This window comes from Delphinapterus leucas, chromosome 15, assembly GCF_059928025.1.
Source record: "Delphinapterus leucas isolate spDelLeu-1000000601 "Yukka" chromosome 15, BTC_Dleu_Yukka2, whole genome shotgun sequence".
NCBI classification, from domain to species: Eukaryota; Metazoa; Chordata; class Mammalia; order Artiodactyla; family Monodontidae; genus Delphinapterus; species Delphinapterus leucas.
In genome coordinates, this window is record NC_143143.1 from 72,809,079 (window position 1) to 72,828,002 (window position 18,924).

Here is an 18,924-nt window from a genome sequence, read left to right on the forward strand (position 1 = left end):
AATCTTACCCTTTGGAGCAGCCAGCCCTGGTGGCAGCTCTGGTGGGGAGAATTGTGGAATGCTAATCCCAAGGTCTAGGTTTGAAACTCTATACTTCATTGATTGCGTTTCCCTTTCATAAAATAGTAGGATTCCATTTGAGGATTTAATGAGATGATGGATGTAAAACACCAGGTACATAGTTAATATGTTCTCGGAAAACAGCAGTTTCTTCCCTTCCTTCTCTGGGCCTCAGCTTCCTCATCTATACCAGCTCAACCTGGTCGTGCTCCCTGTGCCTCCCAGCCACGCTCTTCCCACGCTCAGGTCCCACCGCGCCATCCCGGCCGCCAGGTGGGGACCGAAGGCCGGCACTTCGAGGAGATGTCGCACATGCGCACTCGGGGCGGTGCCCCGCCTTCCAACGCTCTGCGTACGTCACTTCCGGCGCGAGCGGCCGGGCCGGCCGGGTGGGGAGTGCGGGTCGGTTCTGTGCGCGCTGCCGGACGAGGCTCCCGCCGCCGATTGACCCGCGCTCCGCCCCGTAGCCGGGCCGGTGAGTGCCCGCGAGCCGGTGTGCCCCGGGGGCTAGGGAGAGGGACCCTTGAGAGGGAGGGACGACCGGAAGTGGGGCATCCGAGTAGAGAGAGACCCCAGGAAATGGGGACACCTGGGGAAGGGGTGACAGCCGGAAGTGGGGGCCTCGGAAGGTGTCGACGGGACGTGGGGTCTCTGGGGCTTCAGGAACGGTGATTCCTGACCTCTTCTTGGGGTAGGACGGGAAGGAAGGTGATGCTCAAAAAATGATAGGCTCCAGGTGGGGAAGATTCCCGGCTTGACCCTAACAAATGGTGTTTGCACCCATCTGTATGCCCACCCATCAATTCATTTACCAGACTGTGACTGGGTCCTGCTCTGTGCTTGATACTGCCAAGGCCCTGGAGATTAAACAGGAAGCTCTAGGTGCAGCGTAGAGCCCAGTGTGGGGCTAGATACATCCTTGCTCTGCCTCACTAGGTGTGTACCCTTGGGCCCTTATCCTCACGTCATCCGCTAGTATTTACAGAGTACCATCATGGGCCAGGCACCGGGGATAGCAGTGAACGCAGCAGGCAAGTTGTCTGCCCCCATGGAATTTACATTCTAGTGGGCAGTTTCCCCCTTTGTAAACTAGGAATAGCATTAGTGCTCTCACCAAATATTGTGAAGATTAAACAAGAGATGGATGTAAAGTGCTTATCACAGTACTTGATACATGGTAAAATGCTCAAGTACATATTATCTCTTTTCATCATTCCACTATGAGTTAAATTTCATAAGGCAAAGAATTATATTGTTCATTGTTGTGTGCCCAGCACCTGTAAGCACAGTGCCTGCCACAGGTGATCAGTAATTCTTTGATAAATGAATGGATGGGTAAAACTGGCTTGGAGGAGTTTCAGGTAAACACACAAGACACTGGCCTGCATTTTCTGAAAGAGAAGTAGGAACCCAGTGCTGTGGAAAACGGGAGAGAGTCACCCTGGGGGAGTCAAGGAAGGCTTCGTAGAGGAGGTGACATTGAAGCTGGGCCTGGAAGGTGATGAGTTGTCTGTTTGAGAACAAATGAGGCAAGGAAATTCCAGGCAGAGGTATCAGAAATGCATGAGGTGTTCCAAGAATGGTGGGTCATTAGTTTGCTTTGGCTGACATTTCATGTGCATTGAGAGGGGGAAAGGTGGGAGACAGGCTGGAGAGGGACGTTGAGGCTAGGCCTGTAGTTCGTGGACGCTACAGTCTGTCTTCTGGCTAATTACTCGATTGGGATTACAGGCATCTGTTGGTGACTGCCAGGAAAACAGAGCCCAGGGTGGGTCCTGTGAACCATGATTGTTGATCTGTTCCTCACGCAGCACCTCCCGCCAAGCAGATGAAACTCCTTCAACAAATATTTATGGAGCACAGACTGTGTCTGACACCCTGTTAAGCGCTGGGTGGGTTTAAGGTGATGAACAAGACGGATGTGGGTGTTGTGCACAAATTGCCTACAGTTGCAACAGCGAGAGAAGCGCTATGCGGAAGAGCTCCTGCAGCGGTGAGGGGAGCTCCTAACCTGGCCCGGAGTCAGAGAAGGCTTCCCGCTTTAAGCGCCATCATCCCTCACCTGGATTATTGCAGTAGCCTCTAAATGGTCCCTTCGCCTCTGTTCTCATCCTCTTACAGTCCATTCTCAAGATAGCCCAGTGATCTTTTAGAAATCTAAATCCGATCATGTCAGTCTACCCAAAACCCTCCTTGACTCCCACTGAAGTGAGAGTAACTACGCTCTTACTGACCTACAAAGCCCAGTACCAACTGGGTCCCCAGTTCCTCTCTAAATTCATCTGCCAGTATTCTCCACCTTGCGCATCTGGTTCTTGCCATACTGGCCTCCTCCCTGTTCCTTGAAAAAGCCAGGCATGGTCCTGCCTCAGGCTTTGCACTTTTTCTTCCCCCAGAATGGCTTGCTCCCTCATCTTCATCTTCTCACACATGTCACTTGGGTGAGGACTTCCCTGATCACCCTACTTAAAATTGCAAGTCCTATCCCCAGGTACTTCCAACCCCCTTGCCTCTTTTATTTCTCTCCATAGCACTTATTATCTTCTAATAATTGCCCCCAGTGCCTGGACGAGGGCCTGGTACCTACCAAGTGCTCAATGTTTGTTGAATAAATGAAGTAGCATCTAATGGGCACCGAAGGGTGAATTGGTATTGGTCAGAAGCACTGGAGGATGAGCATGCTAATCAGAGGAAACAGGATGTGCAGAGGATAAGAAAACCACCTTTGGGAGGAAGTGAAAGAAGCTGTGTGAGGCTGGAGGTTAGAACACAAGGAACAGAGTGTGCAGACCTAAGATTTAGAGGGGGTGACCTGGTCACTGTGGCTGCCGTGGCCTGTGCAGAGACCCCAGGATGGTTCCTGCCTTCCTTGTTGAGTTCCGAGTGGGGGACCAGTGACAGCCCATGGACAAGAGCTTGGGCTTTGGAACTGGGCAGCCCTGCTGCAACCTTATTCCTGAAATATCTAAGGCAGCTGTGTTATTTTGTTTTGTTTGTTGTGTTTTTTCCTTTAATAGGTGTGTTAGTTCAGACCTTCCAAGAAGCAGACACTAGGATGAGATTAGACATGCAAGAAATTTAATGGCAGCAACACATAAAAGGGAGGGGAACTGGAGAAATCAGGGAGAGCTTCTGATAGCGATTTGAGGCCAGTCCCTGTGCCGGAGGTTTGGGCAGGAAGTCTTGGACTGCACTGTGGTTCCACAAAAGATTCGGCCAGGCAGATAGGGAGTCCTTGATGCCTGTTCAAGGAGTCCTACGTTTCACTCAGTCATTGGCCAGGGACAGTCTGTGGAAAGTGTGCATCCACTGGATGGTGGATCCGGAGGGACAGCAGCTGGGGACACCCATCAGTTATGTTCCACCCCGACAGGAGATCTGATCAGTTTCACAGCCGCCATGCTAAGTCACATGTGGATATGGTAAAAAATTTAACAGTACAGTAAAGAGTCTCTTTCTCTCTCCTTAAATGTCTAGTGTCTAGTTCTGTTCCCTAGAGGGAACCATGGTTAACAGTTTTCTTGTACTTCCTTCCAGAAATTGTAGGTGCATTCACAAGTATATATGCATATATTTTTAAAATGTAAATGCAAGTCTTTTTTTTTTTTAATTGGGGTATAGTTGCTTTACAATGTTGTGTTAGTTTCTGCTGTACAGTGAAGTGAATCAGCTCTATGTATACATACATCCCCTCTTTTTTGGATTTCCTTCCCATTTAGGTCACCACAGAGCATTGAGTAGAGTTCCCTGTGCTATACAGCAGGTTCTCATTAGTTATCTGTTTTATGCATATTAGTGTATATATGTCAATCCCAATATTCCAATTCATCCCACCCCCCCTTTCCCCCTTGGTTTCCATATGGATTGTTCTCTATGTCTGTGTCGCTATTTCTGCCTTGCAAACAGGTTCATCTGTGCCATTTTTCTAGATTCCACATATATGCATATGATATTTGTTTTTCTCTTTCTGACTTACTTCTCTCTGTATGACAGTCTCTAGGTCCATCCACGTCTCTACAAACGACCCAATTTCGTTCCTTTTTATGGCTGAGTAATATTCCATTGTATATATTTACCACATCTCCTTTATCCATTCATTTGTCGATGGGCATTTAGGTTGCTTCCATGACCTGGCTATTGTAAGTAATGCTGCAATGAACTTTGGGGTGCAGGTGTCTTTTTGAATTATGGTTTTCCAGGGTATGTACCCAACAGTGGGATTGCTGGGTCATATGGTAATTCTATTTTTAGGTTTTTTAAGGAACCTCCATACTGTTCTCCATAGTGGCTGTATCAATTTACATTCCTACCAACAGTGCAAGAGGGTTCCCTTTTCTCCACACCCTCTCCAGCATTTATTGTTTTTTGTAGATTTTTTGATGATGGCCATTCTGACTGGTATGAGGTGATACTTCATTGTAGTTTTGACTTGCATTTCTCTAATAATTAGTGATGTTGACCATCTTATGTGCCTCTTCGCCATCTGTATGTCATCTTTGGAGAAATGTCTATTTAGGTCTTCTGCCCATTTTTTGATTGGGTTGTTTGTTCTTTTGATATTGAGCTGCATGAGCTGTTTGTATATTTTGGAGATTAATCCCTTGTCCATTGCTTCATTTGCAAATACTTTCTCCCATTCTGAGGGTTGTCTTTTCGTCTTGTTTATGGTTTCCTTTAAATGCAGGTCTTTTTTTTACACTTTTCTGCAACTGCTTTCTTTTTCCTTAACGTGTCAATTCATAAAGATCTGCCTAATTCCTTTTCACGACTGAATAGTATTCCACTCATATGGTAATATTATTTAACCAGTCTCCAACTGGGTAATGTAGGTAGTATTTCCAGTCTTTTGCCATTATAATCAATACTTGTAACAATCATCCTGGTGTGCATATTTTGCACACACATACAAGTACGTGTCCTAGAAATGTAATGCTGGGCCAAAGGGTATGTGTTTTGTTTTTTTTTTTAACTGAAGTATAGTTGATTTACAATGTTTCAGGTTTACAGCAAAGTGATTCAGTTATACATATATATCTATTCTTTTTCAGATTCTTTTCCATTAACAGGGTATTATAAGATACTGAATATGGTTCCCTATGTAGGTCCTTGTTGTTTATCTATATTATAAACAGTAGTGTGTACCTGTTAATCCCAAATTCCTAATTTATCCTTCCCCCTCTTCCCACTTCGGTAACCATAAGTTTGTTTTCTGTCTGTGAGTCTATTTCTGTTTTGTAAATAAGTTCATCTGTATCACTTTTTTAGATTCCACATACAAGTGATATCATATGATACTTGTAAGGGTATGTGGTTTGAAATATTTATAGATATTGACAAACTACCCTAAAGAGACTATGTCAATTTATTCTCCCACCAACAGCAAGCGTATCAGAGTACCTGTTTTGCATTTTTGCTAATCTGAATTTCAAAGGTGTTTTAGTTTGCATTTCTTTAATTACAAGTCAGGTTGAGCACCTGTTCATACCTCTGTGCGCAAGGCCAGTGTGTTTGATGAGGGGTGTGTGCATCCTGCTCTAGCTGCCTGGGTGCCTCTGCGGAGATTCTTCCTTCATGCCGTCTGGGGCTGGGCTTGGGCACATGGTTCAGATACTCCTCCAGTCAAGAACCACTGCTCTGAGGTTCTTGGCTTGACAAAAAACATCTCTGCCCCCCCTCCCTCGTGCTGCTCTCTGATTTGGAATGAGCGGTGCTGGGCTTTCTCCACATCATGCAGGGCTTCTGTTTTTGCAGGGATCCTGGGAGCTAATGTCAGAAGAAAGTGACTCTCTGAGAACCAGCCCTTCCGCGGCCTCACTTTCGGAAAGTGAGCTGCCGCCGCCCCCCGCACGCACCGGCTATGTGTGCTCGCTGACCGAGGACCTGGTGGCCAAAGCCAGGGAGGAACTGCAGGAGAAGCCAGAATGGAGGCTCCGCGATGTCCAGGCCCTCCGGGACATGGTGCGCAAGGAGTGCCCGAACCTGAGCACCTCCCTCGAGGACGCCTTCCTGCTGCGCTTCCTCCGAGCCCGCAAGTTTGACTACGACCGGGCCCTCCAGCTCCTGATCAACTACCACAGCTGCCGGAGAAGCTGGCCCGAAGTCTTCAACAACCTGCGGCCCTCGGCCTTGAAAGAGGTCCTGGCTTCCGGATTCCTCACTGTACTGCCCCACACCGACCCCAGGGGCCGCCACATCCTCTGCCTCCGTCCAGGTACCAGCCTCACCGTCTCTGGGGGCGGGGCGTGGGTACAGCTTGGGATGCGTCTGCTCAGCGCCCTCTCTCTCTTTCTTATTCCCTTTTGTCCCCTCCTTGCCTTAGTCAGGGCTCTTATATATATATAAGCGCGGGCTCCTTAGTTGTGGCATGCAAACTCTTATTTGCGTCATGCATGTGGGATCTAGTTCCCTGACCAGGGATCGAACCCAGGCCCCCTGCATTGGGAGCATGGAGTCTTATCCACTGAGCCACCAGGGAAGTCCCAGTCAAGGCTCTTTTGATCGCAAGAGAACAAAACCCTGCTCTACCGGCTTAAGACAAAAGGGAGGATTTAGTCTAAGGAGATGGAAGCACAGCACTAGAGATCTGAAGGAACACGGCTTTTGCCGGGCCCAGGAGCCAAGACCCAGAATCCAATTCATTCCCCCATCAGGAACTAAGCCCGCCATTCTCCCCGTCTCTGCTTCTGACTGTCTGTCAGTCCGTGTGTCTCTCTGGACCACATCTCTGCTGCCCTTTGCACATCTTCCTCACACTTCTGTCCGTGGACTGGCTTCTGCTCCCTCGGTACACCCCTCATCTCCCAGGTTTACCTGGCCACCCAACTAAGTTCTTTCAATGCAAATTCCAGATTTCTAGGGTTGGGAATCTGGTGGGCTGAGAAAGCGACCCTGGTCATCGTGTACAAGCGGGGCTGCCAGGACACCCCCCCTCAGCTCCCACCCTTTCACTCCTTAGTGAGCACGTGAGATACAGATATCAGTGAAAGGGTCTGGGCTGGGCAGATGCCTGGAAAGGTATCTGCCTACCACGTGCCTCCTCTGTCCTCTCCGCCCTCCCTCTGCTTTGTTAAGCCCTTGAAAGTATTCACTTTAGATTCACTTTCAGATCTCAGCACTGCATGATGGTAATCGGGACACCTGACATTTCTTTGGCACAGTAGTTTTCAGTGGAGGCACTTCCCCCTGCCCAGAAGCATTTAGAAATGCGTGGGAACATTTTTTTGGTTGACACAACGACCGAGGGGTCCTAGAACTCAAGCCTTCTGATTCTTCGTCCTCTTCTCTTCCCTGACACCAAATGCATTATAAACTCTGGAGAGTTCTCCACTCTGCCCCCAACCTCAACATTTTCCATCAGAGCAGAACTGAAAAAAAAAATGTGAAAGTAAGATTGCTGTGTTCTTCCTCCCAAGCACGCTGGGAACATGAGAACCTGCTGACTGCCCTTTCTGCTCATGCATACAAATGCGTCTGGAAACTGATGCGAGTGGAAGCGGGAGGGCACCTTCCTCTGCCTGCAGGCCCCACGTTACCACTTCCTTTAGTCCTTTACCAAACCCTTTTGGTAGACTAAACCACATTCTCTTGAGCCGTTACTGTGTACCAGGCACAGTGTTAACTGCTTTACCTGCCGTTTTCGGTGCTTTCCAAAATCAGGGGCGTTCATTTTAAAATAAGCAATGCGGTGGAGATGTCAGGGCACCAAGAAACCTAGAAACCAGTCAGCGAGAGTTTCTGTTCCTCCTCTGTGCTCACCTCATACGAATAAATGAAAACAGTCAGATATTACCACACGGGTTTCACGCCTTTGCTTGTGTGGTTTGAACTCTTTGCTCGTGTGATGGATTTTTTTCCCTATATGTTTGCAGCAGATCTGGATCCCTCCCCACCGACTCCACATTTTAGCAGGAGGCAGATACGGATTTTGTTCTTAATTAGGTATTGGCTTTGCCTTTTTATAAGCTCTTTTGAGACATATGTGATTGAAAAGGATGATAGCCAGTTATGTAGAAGCACGTTCAATTGGCAGCAACATCAAACAACAAGCTGGCATAATTTTTGGACAAAGGTTTTTTCATAGGAATTTTGCACATATCACAAATCCCATTGGTGGCAATCCTGTGGAGTTTTTTTCTTCTTTTAATATTTATTTATTTGGTTGCACTGGGTCTTAGTTGTGGCATGTGAACTCTTAGTTGCGGCATGCATGTGGGATCTAGTTCCCTGACAGAGGATCGAGCCTGGGCCCCCTGCATTGGGAGCGCAGAGTCTTAACCACTGCGCCACCAGGGAAGTCCCCCTGTGGAGTTTCACCTTTGTAAGAAAGAGACACTGAGATGTTAGCGGGATTTTCTTGAGAATATTGGTTAACACTCAAAAGTTGAGTGTTAGAGAGAAAGACTCCTCGATCATATGGGGGAACATTAAAGGAGCATCCAGCCTGGAAAGGGGGATTTGCTCAGACAACAGCATTGGAAGGCCATCTCCACCTCTGCTGGCTTCATTCTCAAACCAGCTCTTGCCTCATGGGGTCCCTGAGTCTCAGGCTCCCAGCCTCACCACTACAAGAAAGAAGAGAGATCTTCTGTTTCCAAAGGGCCAAGGTCCCAGAATTGAGTCCCCATGGTTCTGCTTGACCTGGCTTGGATCACATGCTTGTGGCCAGGAGGTTATAATACCCGTATTGGCCAAGCCCAGCTTTGGACCCGGGAGTGAAGTCCGTTTACCCAAACTGTATGGCTAGCATGGGAAGGGGTAGTTCCCCAAGGAAAATCAGGGTGGTCTCATGAAGATAAGGGGACTTGTGGTGGCAGAAGGCGCAGATGTCCGTGAAGCCAGTATTGTTATCCTGTTCTATGTATGGGATAATATGTAGGCCCATGGTGGTGAGAAGGTAACTTGCCCAAGGTCACACAACTAGTAAGATTCAAACCCCCGCATGTGTCTGACTTCAGAACTCACTGTTTCATCCTCACCACTCAATTGCATTTCCATTTCAGAATGTGCTGCTGTGTTTGGAGTTAAGAAACATCACCTACCACTTAGAGATTTAAATAGTCATGCCAGTAGAATTCTGTCTTTTCCATTTTTAAACAGTAGTTTTAGGAAGGAGATAAATCATAGCCTGTCTGATTACTTGTTTGTGTTCATTTCTGTAACATACTGTCCATCTCTTATGACCTTAGACAGATGGATCCCGAGCAACTATCCAATTACCGAAAATATCCGAGCCATATACCTGACATTAGAAAAACTCATTCAGTCTGAAGAAACCCAGGTGAATGGAATTGTAATTCTTGCAGACTACAAAGGAGTGAGCTTATCAAAGGCATCTCATTTTGGCCCTTTTATAGCCAAAAAGGTGATTGGCATCCTTCAGGTATGGCCCCTGTGTGTCCTGTGCCTGTCCTGTCCTGTTTGGTTTCCCCAGGGCCCTGTCCACTTACCTCTAATTCCAACTGATACACAAACCCCACCTCCTCTCCACAGTCAGAACAATAGAAAAGCATTATGGGAAGAAACGTAAAAGTCCAATTCACCACTCATTCTCATCAGGGTCTCCAGTAGTTTCTAGGCAAGATCAGCTTTAGGGTAAGAGTCCAAAAAACAGAGAAATGCTTTCTGCTTTTTTTTTTTGGTACAGAAGGCAGAGAAATTCTCAACAAACGAAACTGAGAAGGTTTCTGCTGAAGTGATGGAACCTCTCCTCCTTTCTGTGGGACCTGGGCATTGGGAGCCCTGTTGGGCTGTTTTGGTCAGATGCTTTCACACCTCATGTTCTGTGTTTCAGAACTCAAGTCTCTGGGAACCATAAAGTTCCTTACACACCAGTAGTGTGTGAAATGGTTTGCACATGCAAAGCACTTTTTTTAAAAAATTGAAGTATAGTTGATTTACAATATTATGTTAGTTTAAGGTGTACAGCGCAATGATTCAGTATTTTTATAGATTATACTCCATTAAAAGTTATTACAAAATAATGGCTATAATTCCCTGTGCTGTGCAGTATATCCTCGTAGCTGCAAAGCACACTTACAGTCTTTATAACCCATTCAGTCCTTCAGGGAATCCTCTGAGATAGACAAGAATTCTTTCCTTGTTGAAAGGAAACCGAGACCTTCAGGATGTAGCCTGGCCTGCGCCTCCCAGCTCTGGCAGGTTGGAGCTTTGTTCTGACCCAGCCCGTGGGGTGCTGCCTCCCATGAGCTCTGGAGGTTCAGCGACACCACGATTCTCCTCAGTGGTGTGTTTGAGCCACTACTGCACACCAGGCTGATTATTTAAGCCTTTAAATGTCACCTCCGGTCATTATCAGAAATGTGAATCCTGGCTTTGAGACAATACTTTGGCTTTCCTTAGCTTCCACTCTTCTTGGCAGATTCAGGTGTAAGGATAATGCATTTGGATCAGTGGTTTTCTAGTCCTGTATGACGATCTGGGGGACAAAAAAAAGTTCCCAGGCTGTGGTAATGGACAGTTTCCAGATGCTCCACAGGTTCTAACACCCCCTTCCCTTCCCCCACAGGATGGTTTCCCCATTCGGATAAAAGCAGTCCATGTAGTGAACGAACCTCGAATATTTAAAGGCATTTTTGCCATCATAAAACCGTTTCTGAAGGAGAAAATAGCAAACAGAGTAAGTGATGATCCTATCGATTTAAGATACTTCAATTTTTTTTTAATGCTGCCTTTTTTGTGACATCTATAAATTTATTGTGATGACAGTAAACTTAGCGTATTATTCTTGCCCTGGGACTACTAATTTGGAAAGTGCAAGGTTACAGATAAAATAAATGAACACTCCTTTCTGTGAGGGGGAGATGAAATTAATGAGAATATAATATTTGCCAGTGGAGAGAGCAGAACCAGGATTGTTATAGTAGGAACGTCCCTGCTCTGTGATCATTTAGACTTTTTAATATCCTGGCCTGGGCATTGTGAACCAACATTGTGTTTTATGTGTAAGAGGACATGGCAAAGGGCAGTCACTGGGCAGGTAGTTAAAAAGTCATGGCAATTTCTTTTTTTTTTTTTTAAATACATTTATTTATTTTTGGCTGTGTTGGGTCTTCGTTGCTGTGCACGGGCTCCTCATTGTGGTGGCTTCTCATGTTGCGGAGCACGGGCTTCAGTAGTTGTGGCACGCGGGCTCAGTAGTTGTGGCACATGGGCTTAGTTGTTCCACGGCATGTGGGATCTTCCCGGACCAGGGCTTGAACCCACGTCCCCTGCATTGGCAGGCGGATTCTTAACCACTGTGCCACCAGGGAAGCCCGGCAATTTCTTACTACAACTCCTTGGGCTTTAAAAATGCTATTTAAGCCTTTCCACTTACCTAAATTGTGGTCTTGCTCGTAGTTTGTGGAGTAATTCAAGGTTTATGAGATCTGTGAGTTTTTAGTTTAATTCTTATTTAAGAAAGGATAGATGTCACTTTCAAAGACAGTCTTCCTCTCTGACCCTGAAGAGCCACTTCTCTTTTAACTTTTCCCAGGATCACGATTGAAATGTGGTGGGTGGTATTTTTCTCCTTCTTTCCTAGGCCTGGGAACATGGTTCTGGTCACTCAAATATCCTTGAATTTTGTTCTCTTTTTCAAAGAGGAAACATAAAGAGAATCTCAAGTGTGTAAGCGAGGGAACTTAAAATCCAGATCCAGATTCCCAGGCCCTTTCCCTGAAGATTTTAACTCATCAGTTCGGGGATGGAGCCCAGGAATCTCTGCTTTTAAAATCTCCTTAGGTGATTCTGATACATGGTTAGGTTTGAGAACCTCTGATTTAGTGGCCTCCCTACCTGGGTTTGAACCCACGTTGGTTCCTGGAGCTCCCGTTTGGAACCTGCTTTTACCAAAGCAGCCTTTGGAAGAGGTCTTTTACGTCTGTGAAATGACCTTACTGGTGGCCCACAATCTTGTTCACCTGGTCCTTCGTATGTTCGTTCATTCACTCAAAAATATGTTTTGATCAGCTACTCTGTGCGAGTGTGTTCTCGGCGAACACAACAGACCAAAATCCCTGCCCCCCAAATCCCTCTCATTCTACAAAGAGACACAGACGATGGATTACATATGCTATCTAGGATAAGGATGTGCTAGGTGCTATGGAGAAAAATAAAGCAGAGAACGGGGACGGTGGGTGCTGGAAGCGGGGAAGGGGTTGTAGTATTCAACGGGGTAGTTAGAAGTGGTGTCACTGAGAAGCTGGCGTTTGAGCAAAGGCTTGAAAAGCAATGAGGGAGTGAACCTTACAGTGATCTGGGGGGCCCTGAGATGGGAGTGGCCTGGGGGAGCAGCAGGGGCAGGTGGTAGGAGTGGGAGGCAGAGGGGTAACAGGGGCCAGGTTGTGTGGGCCATCGTAGGGAGTCCGGCTTTTAGTCTGCGTAACGTGGAAACACGGGAAGCTTGTACATATTAGAGGAGTGACTTGATCCGACGCATGTTGAAAAGTGCTTAGATTGTGGTGGGACAAGGGTGTGAACACAGAGACGAGTGAGGAAGCTGTTGTAGGAATCCAGGTAAGAAGGGATGGTGGCCTGGTACCATTAGGGTGGCAGGGAAGGTCCAGAATTCCGGATGCATTTCCTTATACCCCTTACCAGCCAACAGGATATGGGGTATAAGGAAAAGAGGATTAAGGATCCTCAAGCTTTTCGAGGAACTGGGTAGAGTTGGCATCAACTGTTCCTTTATTCATTCAACAGATATTTGTTTGAGCACCTCCCGAGCTACTGGTTAACCTAAGGACATGTGTGCTTTCCTTTCATCCTCTGTAGTTTTTCCTTCATGGGTCTGACCTGAACTCTCTCCATTCAAACCTTCCAAGAAACATTCTCCCCAAGGAGTACGGGGGCACGGCCGGAGAGCTGGACATCACCGCCTGGAACGCGGCGCTGCTGGCCTCGGAGGAGGACTTTGTGAGGGAGTTCTGCCAACCTGGCCCTCCCTGCGACAGCATCCTGGGCCAGGCCTTGCCACCCGAGGGGCTGAGCCCAGAGGCGCCGTGTGATGACTCCATGCGGGCTGTGAAATCACAGCTGTACTCCTGCTACTAGCCAGTCCCCTGTGAATGTCACCATCTTTAAAACCTTTTCTTCTTTCTTTGGAGAGGTCCAAGGAGAATTTGAGGTGCCATGGATTGTCTTGCTCCTTGTAACAGAACCGCAGCGTGGAGGAAAAGCCTGTAGGGCTCTGAGGTACGCCGCGGGGTGAGGCTTTGGTTACTTGAATGACTCCTATGGAAGACATGGAGAAAGCTCCCCCAGCGGTTCCAAACGCTTGGAATCCCAGTGTGCAGCCCTTCATCTGAAGCCGTATCTGGTTTTGACACAGCTCAAAGCAAGAAAAATCAGGACCAAAGTTCACTCTGATCCCACGTTCTAAGAGAAAACAACCTGATTGGCCAGTCAGCACACACCTATGAAACAGTTTGACCAAGGCTGCAAAGTGGCCACACATGAGACAAATGGGAGTTTGTGTTCTTCACATGAAGCCTAACTGCAGACCTCTGTGCTCATCAAGAAACTTGAAGTGTTAGTCCATCACTGGGTCTGGAAAGCACAGTCACTGAATCATGCAAGCACCCAGACCGAAGCAGCACCTCCTGATCAAATTCAGGAGCCACGGACCTCACGTACCTCTGGGATTCGTGGGTTGAATCTTGCAATAGGAACTTAAAGTTTTCCCAAACCCATAAAGCCTTAGGCCTGGTTCTCAGTGGAATCATACATGATCCTAGATGTACGTGATTTGACTCAACCTAAAAGACTGGATGCCAGGCCTGTGTAGCTAAAAGAATTCTGGGGGCTTCCCTGGTGGTGCAGTGGTTAAGAATCCGCCTGCCAATGCAGGGGACATGGGTTCAAGCCCTGGTCCGGGAAGATCCCACATGCCGCGGAGCAGCTAAGCCCGTGTGCCACAGCTACTGAAGCTGCGCTCAAGACCCCGCGAGCCACAACTACTGAGCCCGCATGCCACAACTACTGAGCCCGCGTGCCACAACTACTGAAGCGCCTAGAGCCCGTGCTCTGCAACAAGAGAAGCCACCGCATTGAGAAGCCCGTGCACTGCAACGAAGAGTAGCCCCTGCTCGCCACAATTAGAGAAAGCCCACGTGCAGCAACGAAGACCCAATGCGGTCAAAAATAAATAAATTTATTTTAAAAAATAAAATAAAAAAATTCTGGCCTAAGAATTAAGAGACCTGGGCCTCAGCTTTCTCATCTGTAAAATGAGGCTGAATGAAGTGATCCTGAGGGCCCCTTTGGCTACTACCGAGGTTCTGGGATTTGGTTTAGTGATTGATTGAACGTTAGACGTCAGTTTTCTGCCTAGAAAGAGGACTCTCTAGATACCAGTGGTTGGATCCTGTTTTTCTTAGTACGCCTGGGCCTTTCCAAGAGGGATGCGTCATTTTTTGGCCCTGCCTTTAAAGAAACAGTGGACTGAGTAATCCCCATTTTCTTTTCACGGTGAGGGTTAAACTTGAAAAGGATGGCCTTTTGTGAGGGCAGGTGAGATGCCCAGAATCTTGGATGAATTCCTTCCATTCCTGAGACTCAGGGGTATATTTTAAACCTGGCAATGGTGAATGGTTAACTTCCTTGGGATTCTTAGATTTTGGCTTCTGGAAATGAACGCTAGGGCAAGTTATTCTGGGACCTCCACCCTCACCCCTGCCACCCCAGCCCACTTGAGTTTCTCTCTCTCGTGTTCGGCCAGACTGAATGTTAGTTCTGCATTTCAGCACTTTAGACCCTTTCTGTCAAGAATTTAGCCTTAGCCCACGCATCAAATTAAGTGGTTCATCTGACAGCTTTTGACCTATTCCCTTCATATTGATTCCACGCAAATGGTGGTGTTAAAAAGTGACAAGTGGGACTTCCCCTTCCCTGGCGGTCCAGTGGTTAAGACTCCGCGCTTCCAGTGCAGGGGGCACTGGTTTGATCCCTGGTCGGGGACCTAAGATCCCATATGCTGCGTGGTGTGACCAAAAAAAAAAAAAAAAAAAGTGACAAGTACCACGCGCTGTGTGTGTACCTTCTCCGTGCATTTGTTAGAGCAGCAGGCAGGCGGATGGCTCAGGATTAGAAGAGTCCTCTGAAATTCAAAGGCCAGTCAGGTGTTAATAAGCTGTCCATCTCTTTAGCACTTTTAAAAATGTCTGGAGAAGTTGCTGGTGGAAATAACTCACCTCATTAGTGCCAGTTCTAGGGAGAATTCTTTTCACCATAGATGCTAACCCTGGATGTTCTAGGGACCTGGCTGAGAGGGAAATGTCAAAAGGCACACCCCTGGCTGCCTGTAGTCCCATCTGACAATGACAGTGTGGCCAGCATTGCCGGAAAGGCCTAACTAGGACAAGTGGGATGGCTATAGTAGAGGGTTCAGAACTCAACTGCCTGGATGGGAGAGTTGGTTAGAGGCTTTCTTAGGTCCCAAAGAGGATAGAGTGATTAAAAAACAAAACAAAAAGGTTAGACATGAATGGTTCAAGTTTCTAAGGTTTAAACTGTGCATTGCATTGCTGGCCAATTGCCTTTGTCTACATGTCTTAACACAGGGATGACCAAGCTCACCTAGAGAAATTTCTCAAAGACCAGGAAGGATGTTGCCCTTTTCCCAGGCCTTCCCAGTTGGATCAGGGAGCTGTTTCATTCAGCTTCTGAAAGGAGTCAGAGCCAAGGGTTATCTACCTTCTGGAGCTGCTGTGTTTTATGTTGGCTCCAGAGAGATCAAATGGTTTTGGCACCTGAGGAGGTTTGAGCCAAGCTGTGAAACCAGGACCTCCCTGGGTGGAGAACACGGTGGTCTCCACATGGCTTCACCAGGCGTCTGTGTGAAGTTGCCCCAGGCAGGGCAGGGGAATGACCACAGGAGCATGCTGGGAGCTTCACTCAGCAGTGAGGGCACAGCGATGGAGCAAGTAGTTGAACACCTGGAGAACTGTGAGTGTTCTCCTTCAGGGAAAAGTTCTGATCCATTTCACAAACACCTGAAAATGAACTTTTCCCGCAATTCCAGGTAGCATGGCGTAGGTAAGGGAAAGGAATAGTAAACCAGGAGACCCGAGTTCCAGCTTTACTTTGCCACGTGGCCTCAGATCAGCCACCAAACATCCCTGAATCGTCATACGATAAAGGGTGTCTACACTCGGAGCTCTGAACCCTCTGGCATAAGAGGCTTTGCTCTTTTTTTCCCTGCATCTGGGTGATTCTTTAGGAAATTTAGGACTGAATGAACTGACACCTAAAGCTTCCAAATGAATCTGTAAGCTTGAGAAATTTGGGGGAGGGGGTGCGTGTTCTTCCTCTCTTCTACATAGAATTCTGGAAAATTGTGCCTCTTCCTGGAATCCTGTTCTACCTTCACAGCCAGAGACTGGAAGAAATCTACAGAAATAGCCCTAAGTGCAACCCTGGCTTCCCCTCTTGAGTTTATTTGCTCTTGGCAAAGGTGGCTTCAGTTCCCTAGTACTTCATCCCGCTTTCACAAGAGCCGCCTGTCCTTAGAGGTTTACAGACACTTCAGTTCGCAAGATACTACATTTTTGCCAGAAATAGAGCCAGGGTAATAAGAGAGATTTTCCCGGAATTCCTATGAGATATTGAGCCTTTCAGAATTTTTCCTGGGTGGGCAGCTGCTTTAAATGCCATCTGATTCTCAGATCAGTCACGGGATTGCTTTTTCATTTGGGTAGCACCGCATTTTAAGGTATTCCTTTGACACCTCTTCTTTCATTTAGGAAGTAAAATGTTCGCTAAGGTAATGATGTAAGTAAGTATGGCTGTCCCATGGCATGAGAGGTGTGGAGATAGCAAACGGAAACATATTGACTGTTCAGGAAAGATGTCAGTTCTCGTCATCCTTTTCGGTATTGGGATCTGTGAATTTTGTTAATCTCAAGTAAATTCCCTTCTGCTCTCCTGACTCAGAAATGGTTTGTTTGAAATACAAGTATTAAACAACATTAGATACAAGTATTAAACAACAATATTCTTCCTTTATAGAGCTTGCTCCATGGGAAGGCCCAGGGTGATTTGTGGATGGAGATGCTAGTGACCTTTTTTCCTCTTTGCCAATTAGCTGCTTTTCCTTTCATTTTACAGGGCGCCATGTTTAGTTGGGCAGTTAAGTAGCTGCCATTGGGATTCTTGTGGATATGCCTCGGCCTCTTGGTATATCAGGTGGGAACCCGTTACAAGTGAAATACTTGAAAATTCTCTGGGGCCAAGAGCCTCTGACACCACTCTGAAGGGGTGAGAGGTGGACTAATTTTGTGACCAGATTGGGGCACCATTTTGGCCACTGGTCGCATTCCTCGCTTCAAACTGAAATTCAGTTTGGCTTCACGTATAGGGACACATGGTGGTGGATACATCTACTTCAGTGTTTGTTTTGATCAAAAGTTTATTTTTCTAGTGCATTTTCTAAGTCAAAATGGTGAAAACATGTAATTTTAGTATGCATGACTGGGTCTTAAATAAAAATCTCTGTAAGGTTGAGTGTGTGTGGAGTTCTTTTGTGACAGTGGCAGTTTGGGTAAAGGTTCTGAGGGTTTATTATTCACGGTACACAGTGGCCTGGGCAGAGCCTCTTTCCTGGGGAGGCCGGCAGGGGCGCTGTGGCAGCACGTGCATTCTCTAGACCGTGGGCTGGCTGCCTCTGAAGATCATGTGCAGTGAGAAGACACCAATGTGAAGAAAAGAGGTGGAGCTAGATGCCCACAGTGATAGATACGCAAACTTTTCATTTCACAAGGCCCAGGTACGCTTCCCAGACTGGCCTTGAACCCTGACAGCTAACGATTCCTGAGTGTGGGCTGGGCATCCATCGTGTTAAGCGCTTCACATACAGAATCTCATTGAATCTTCAAGCACCCTTAATGAAATAGTATTATTGCTCCTGTGCGGAAAGTGAGGCACAGAAAAGTTAAGCTAGCTTGCCCCAGGACACACAGCTAGCTAAGTAGCGTTGGGATTCAAGGTCAGGCAGTCTGCCTGCAGCTCCCGATTTCCTCCTGATGGCTGGAGCCAGGCTGTGCAGTTAGTTAGCCCACAGACAGACCACAGAAAGAAGGAAGGTATTTTACCGTGAGAAAGTGTCAGTTTAAAAACTGGCTTGTTTTCTGGCTTCTTAGAAAATATAAAGCAGAAGTTCTTAACCTCTGAGACCCAAGTTGTAACCGAACATTTTATTCTGGAAGCACCTGTAAGTAAACCCAATTCCTTGAGGGGTGACTAGGGTGTGGCTTCATCATCTCTGGTCCCACGCTGCTTAGCTGTCTCCCTAAGCTAATGGCTTCTTCTCTGCCCCCTATTCATCTCCCCAGCGGAGACAGAAGCTAGGTCCCCGTCTGTGTTGGGTCCGGTGTGTTGGTGATGGGTCGGTTGAGAAACACGCAGGATGTCCATACACTTACGTTGGCTTTTGATGATGCCAGCAGTAAGTACTTACACTGCAGCACACCAGCTCTTCAGGTCAGCCTTCTCTAAGGCACTTAGTCTGCTTCTTACATCTGGAAAAATGGAGCTAATGGCTCCAATCCTTTTTACCTCACAACAGTGTTAAAAGGATCAACTTAGGTACTTTACAAGCCACAGGAGTGATTTTCCATGTTATGAGTCAGCACTTCTGGTTTCTCTTGTAAAACACCTCTTAGTTTCCCCAGCACCCACTCCTCACAGTACTGGTTCAGCACTTCTATATAATCAGTGGCCCCAAATGTTTCATGTTATTGCATTTAAAGCTGGTGAGTAATAAAATCCTTTAGGGCACTACTTTTCTGGAAAAAAAATTTTTTTAACCAAATGTTCACTCTCTTATCTGATAAGGTGCCAGTACCTTGGGATACAGTGACCCAGTGA

General features: G+C 47.0%; 1 protein-coding gene across 4 annotated transcripts; it reads left to right on the forward strand.

Moving 5' to 3' along the window:
• Window positions 1-420: 420 nt before the first annotated feature.
• Window positions 421-17,562, forward strand: TTPAL (alpha tocopherol transfer protein like). 4 transcript variants are annotated; one of them, XM_022592338.3, is made up of 5 exons: window positions 421-535; window positions 5,812-6,271; window positions 9,246-9,439; window positions 10,586-10,696; window positions 12,835-17,562. In XM_022592338.3, the coding sequence occupies exons 2-5, from the start codon at window positions 5,827-5,829 to the stop codon at window positions 13,111-13,113; spliced, it is 1,029 nt and encodes a 342-aa protein (XP_022448046.1). In that variant the 5' UTR covers window positions 421-535; window positions 5,812-5,826; the 3' UTR covers window positions 13,114-17,562. The 4 variants fall into 4 exon arrangements, with proteins under 4 accessions (XP_022448046.1, XP_089753064.1, XP_089753063.1 ...); XM_089896937.1 differs by lacking the exon at window positions 421-535 and adding an exon at window positions 607-2,053 and having other exon boundaries at window positions 9,246-9,337; XM_089896936.1 differs by lacking the exon at window positions 421-535 and adding an exon at window positions 612-2,053.
• Window positions 17,563-18,924: the final 1,362 nt, after the last annotated feature.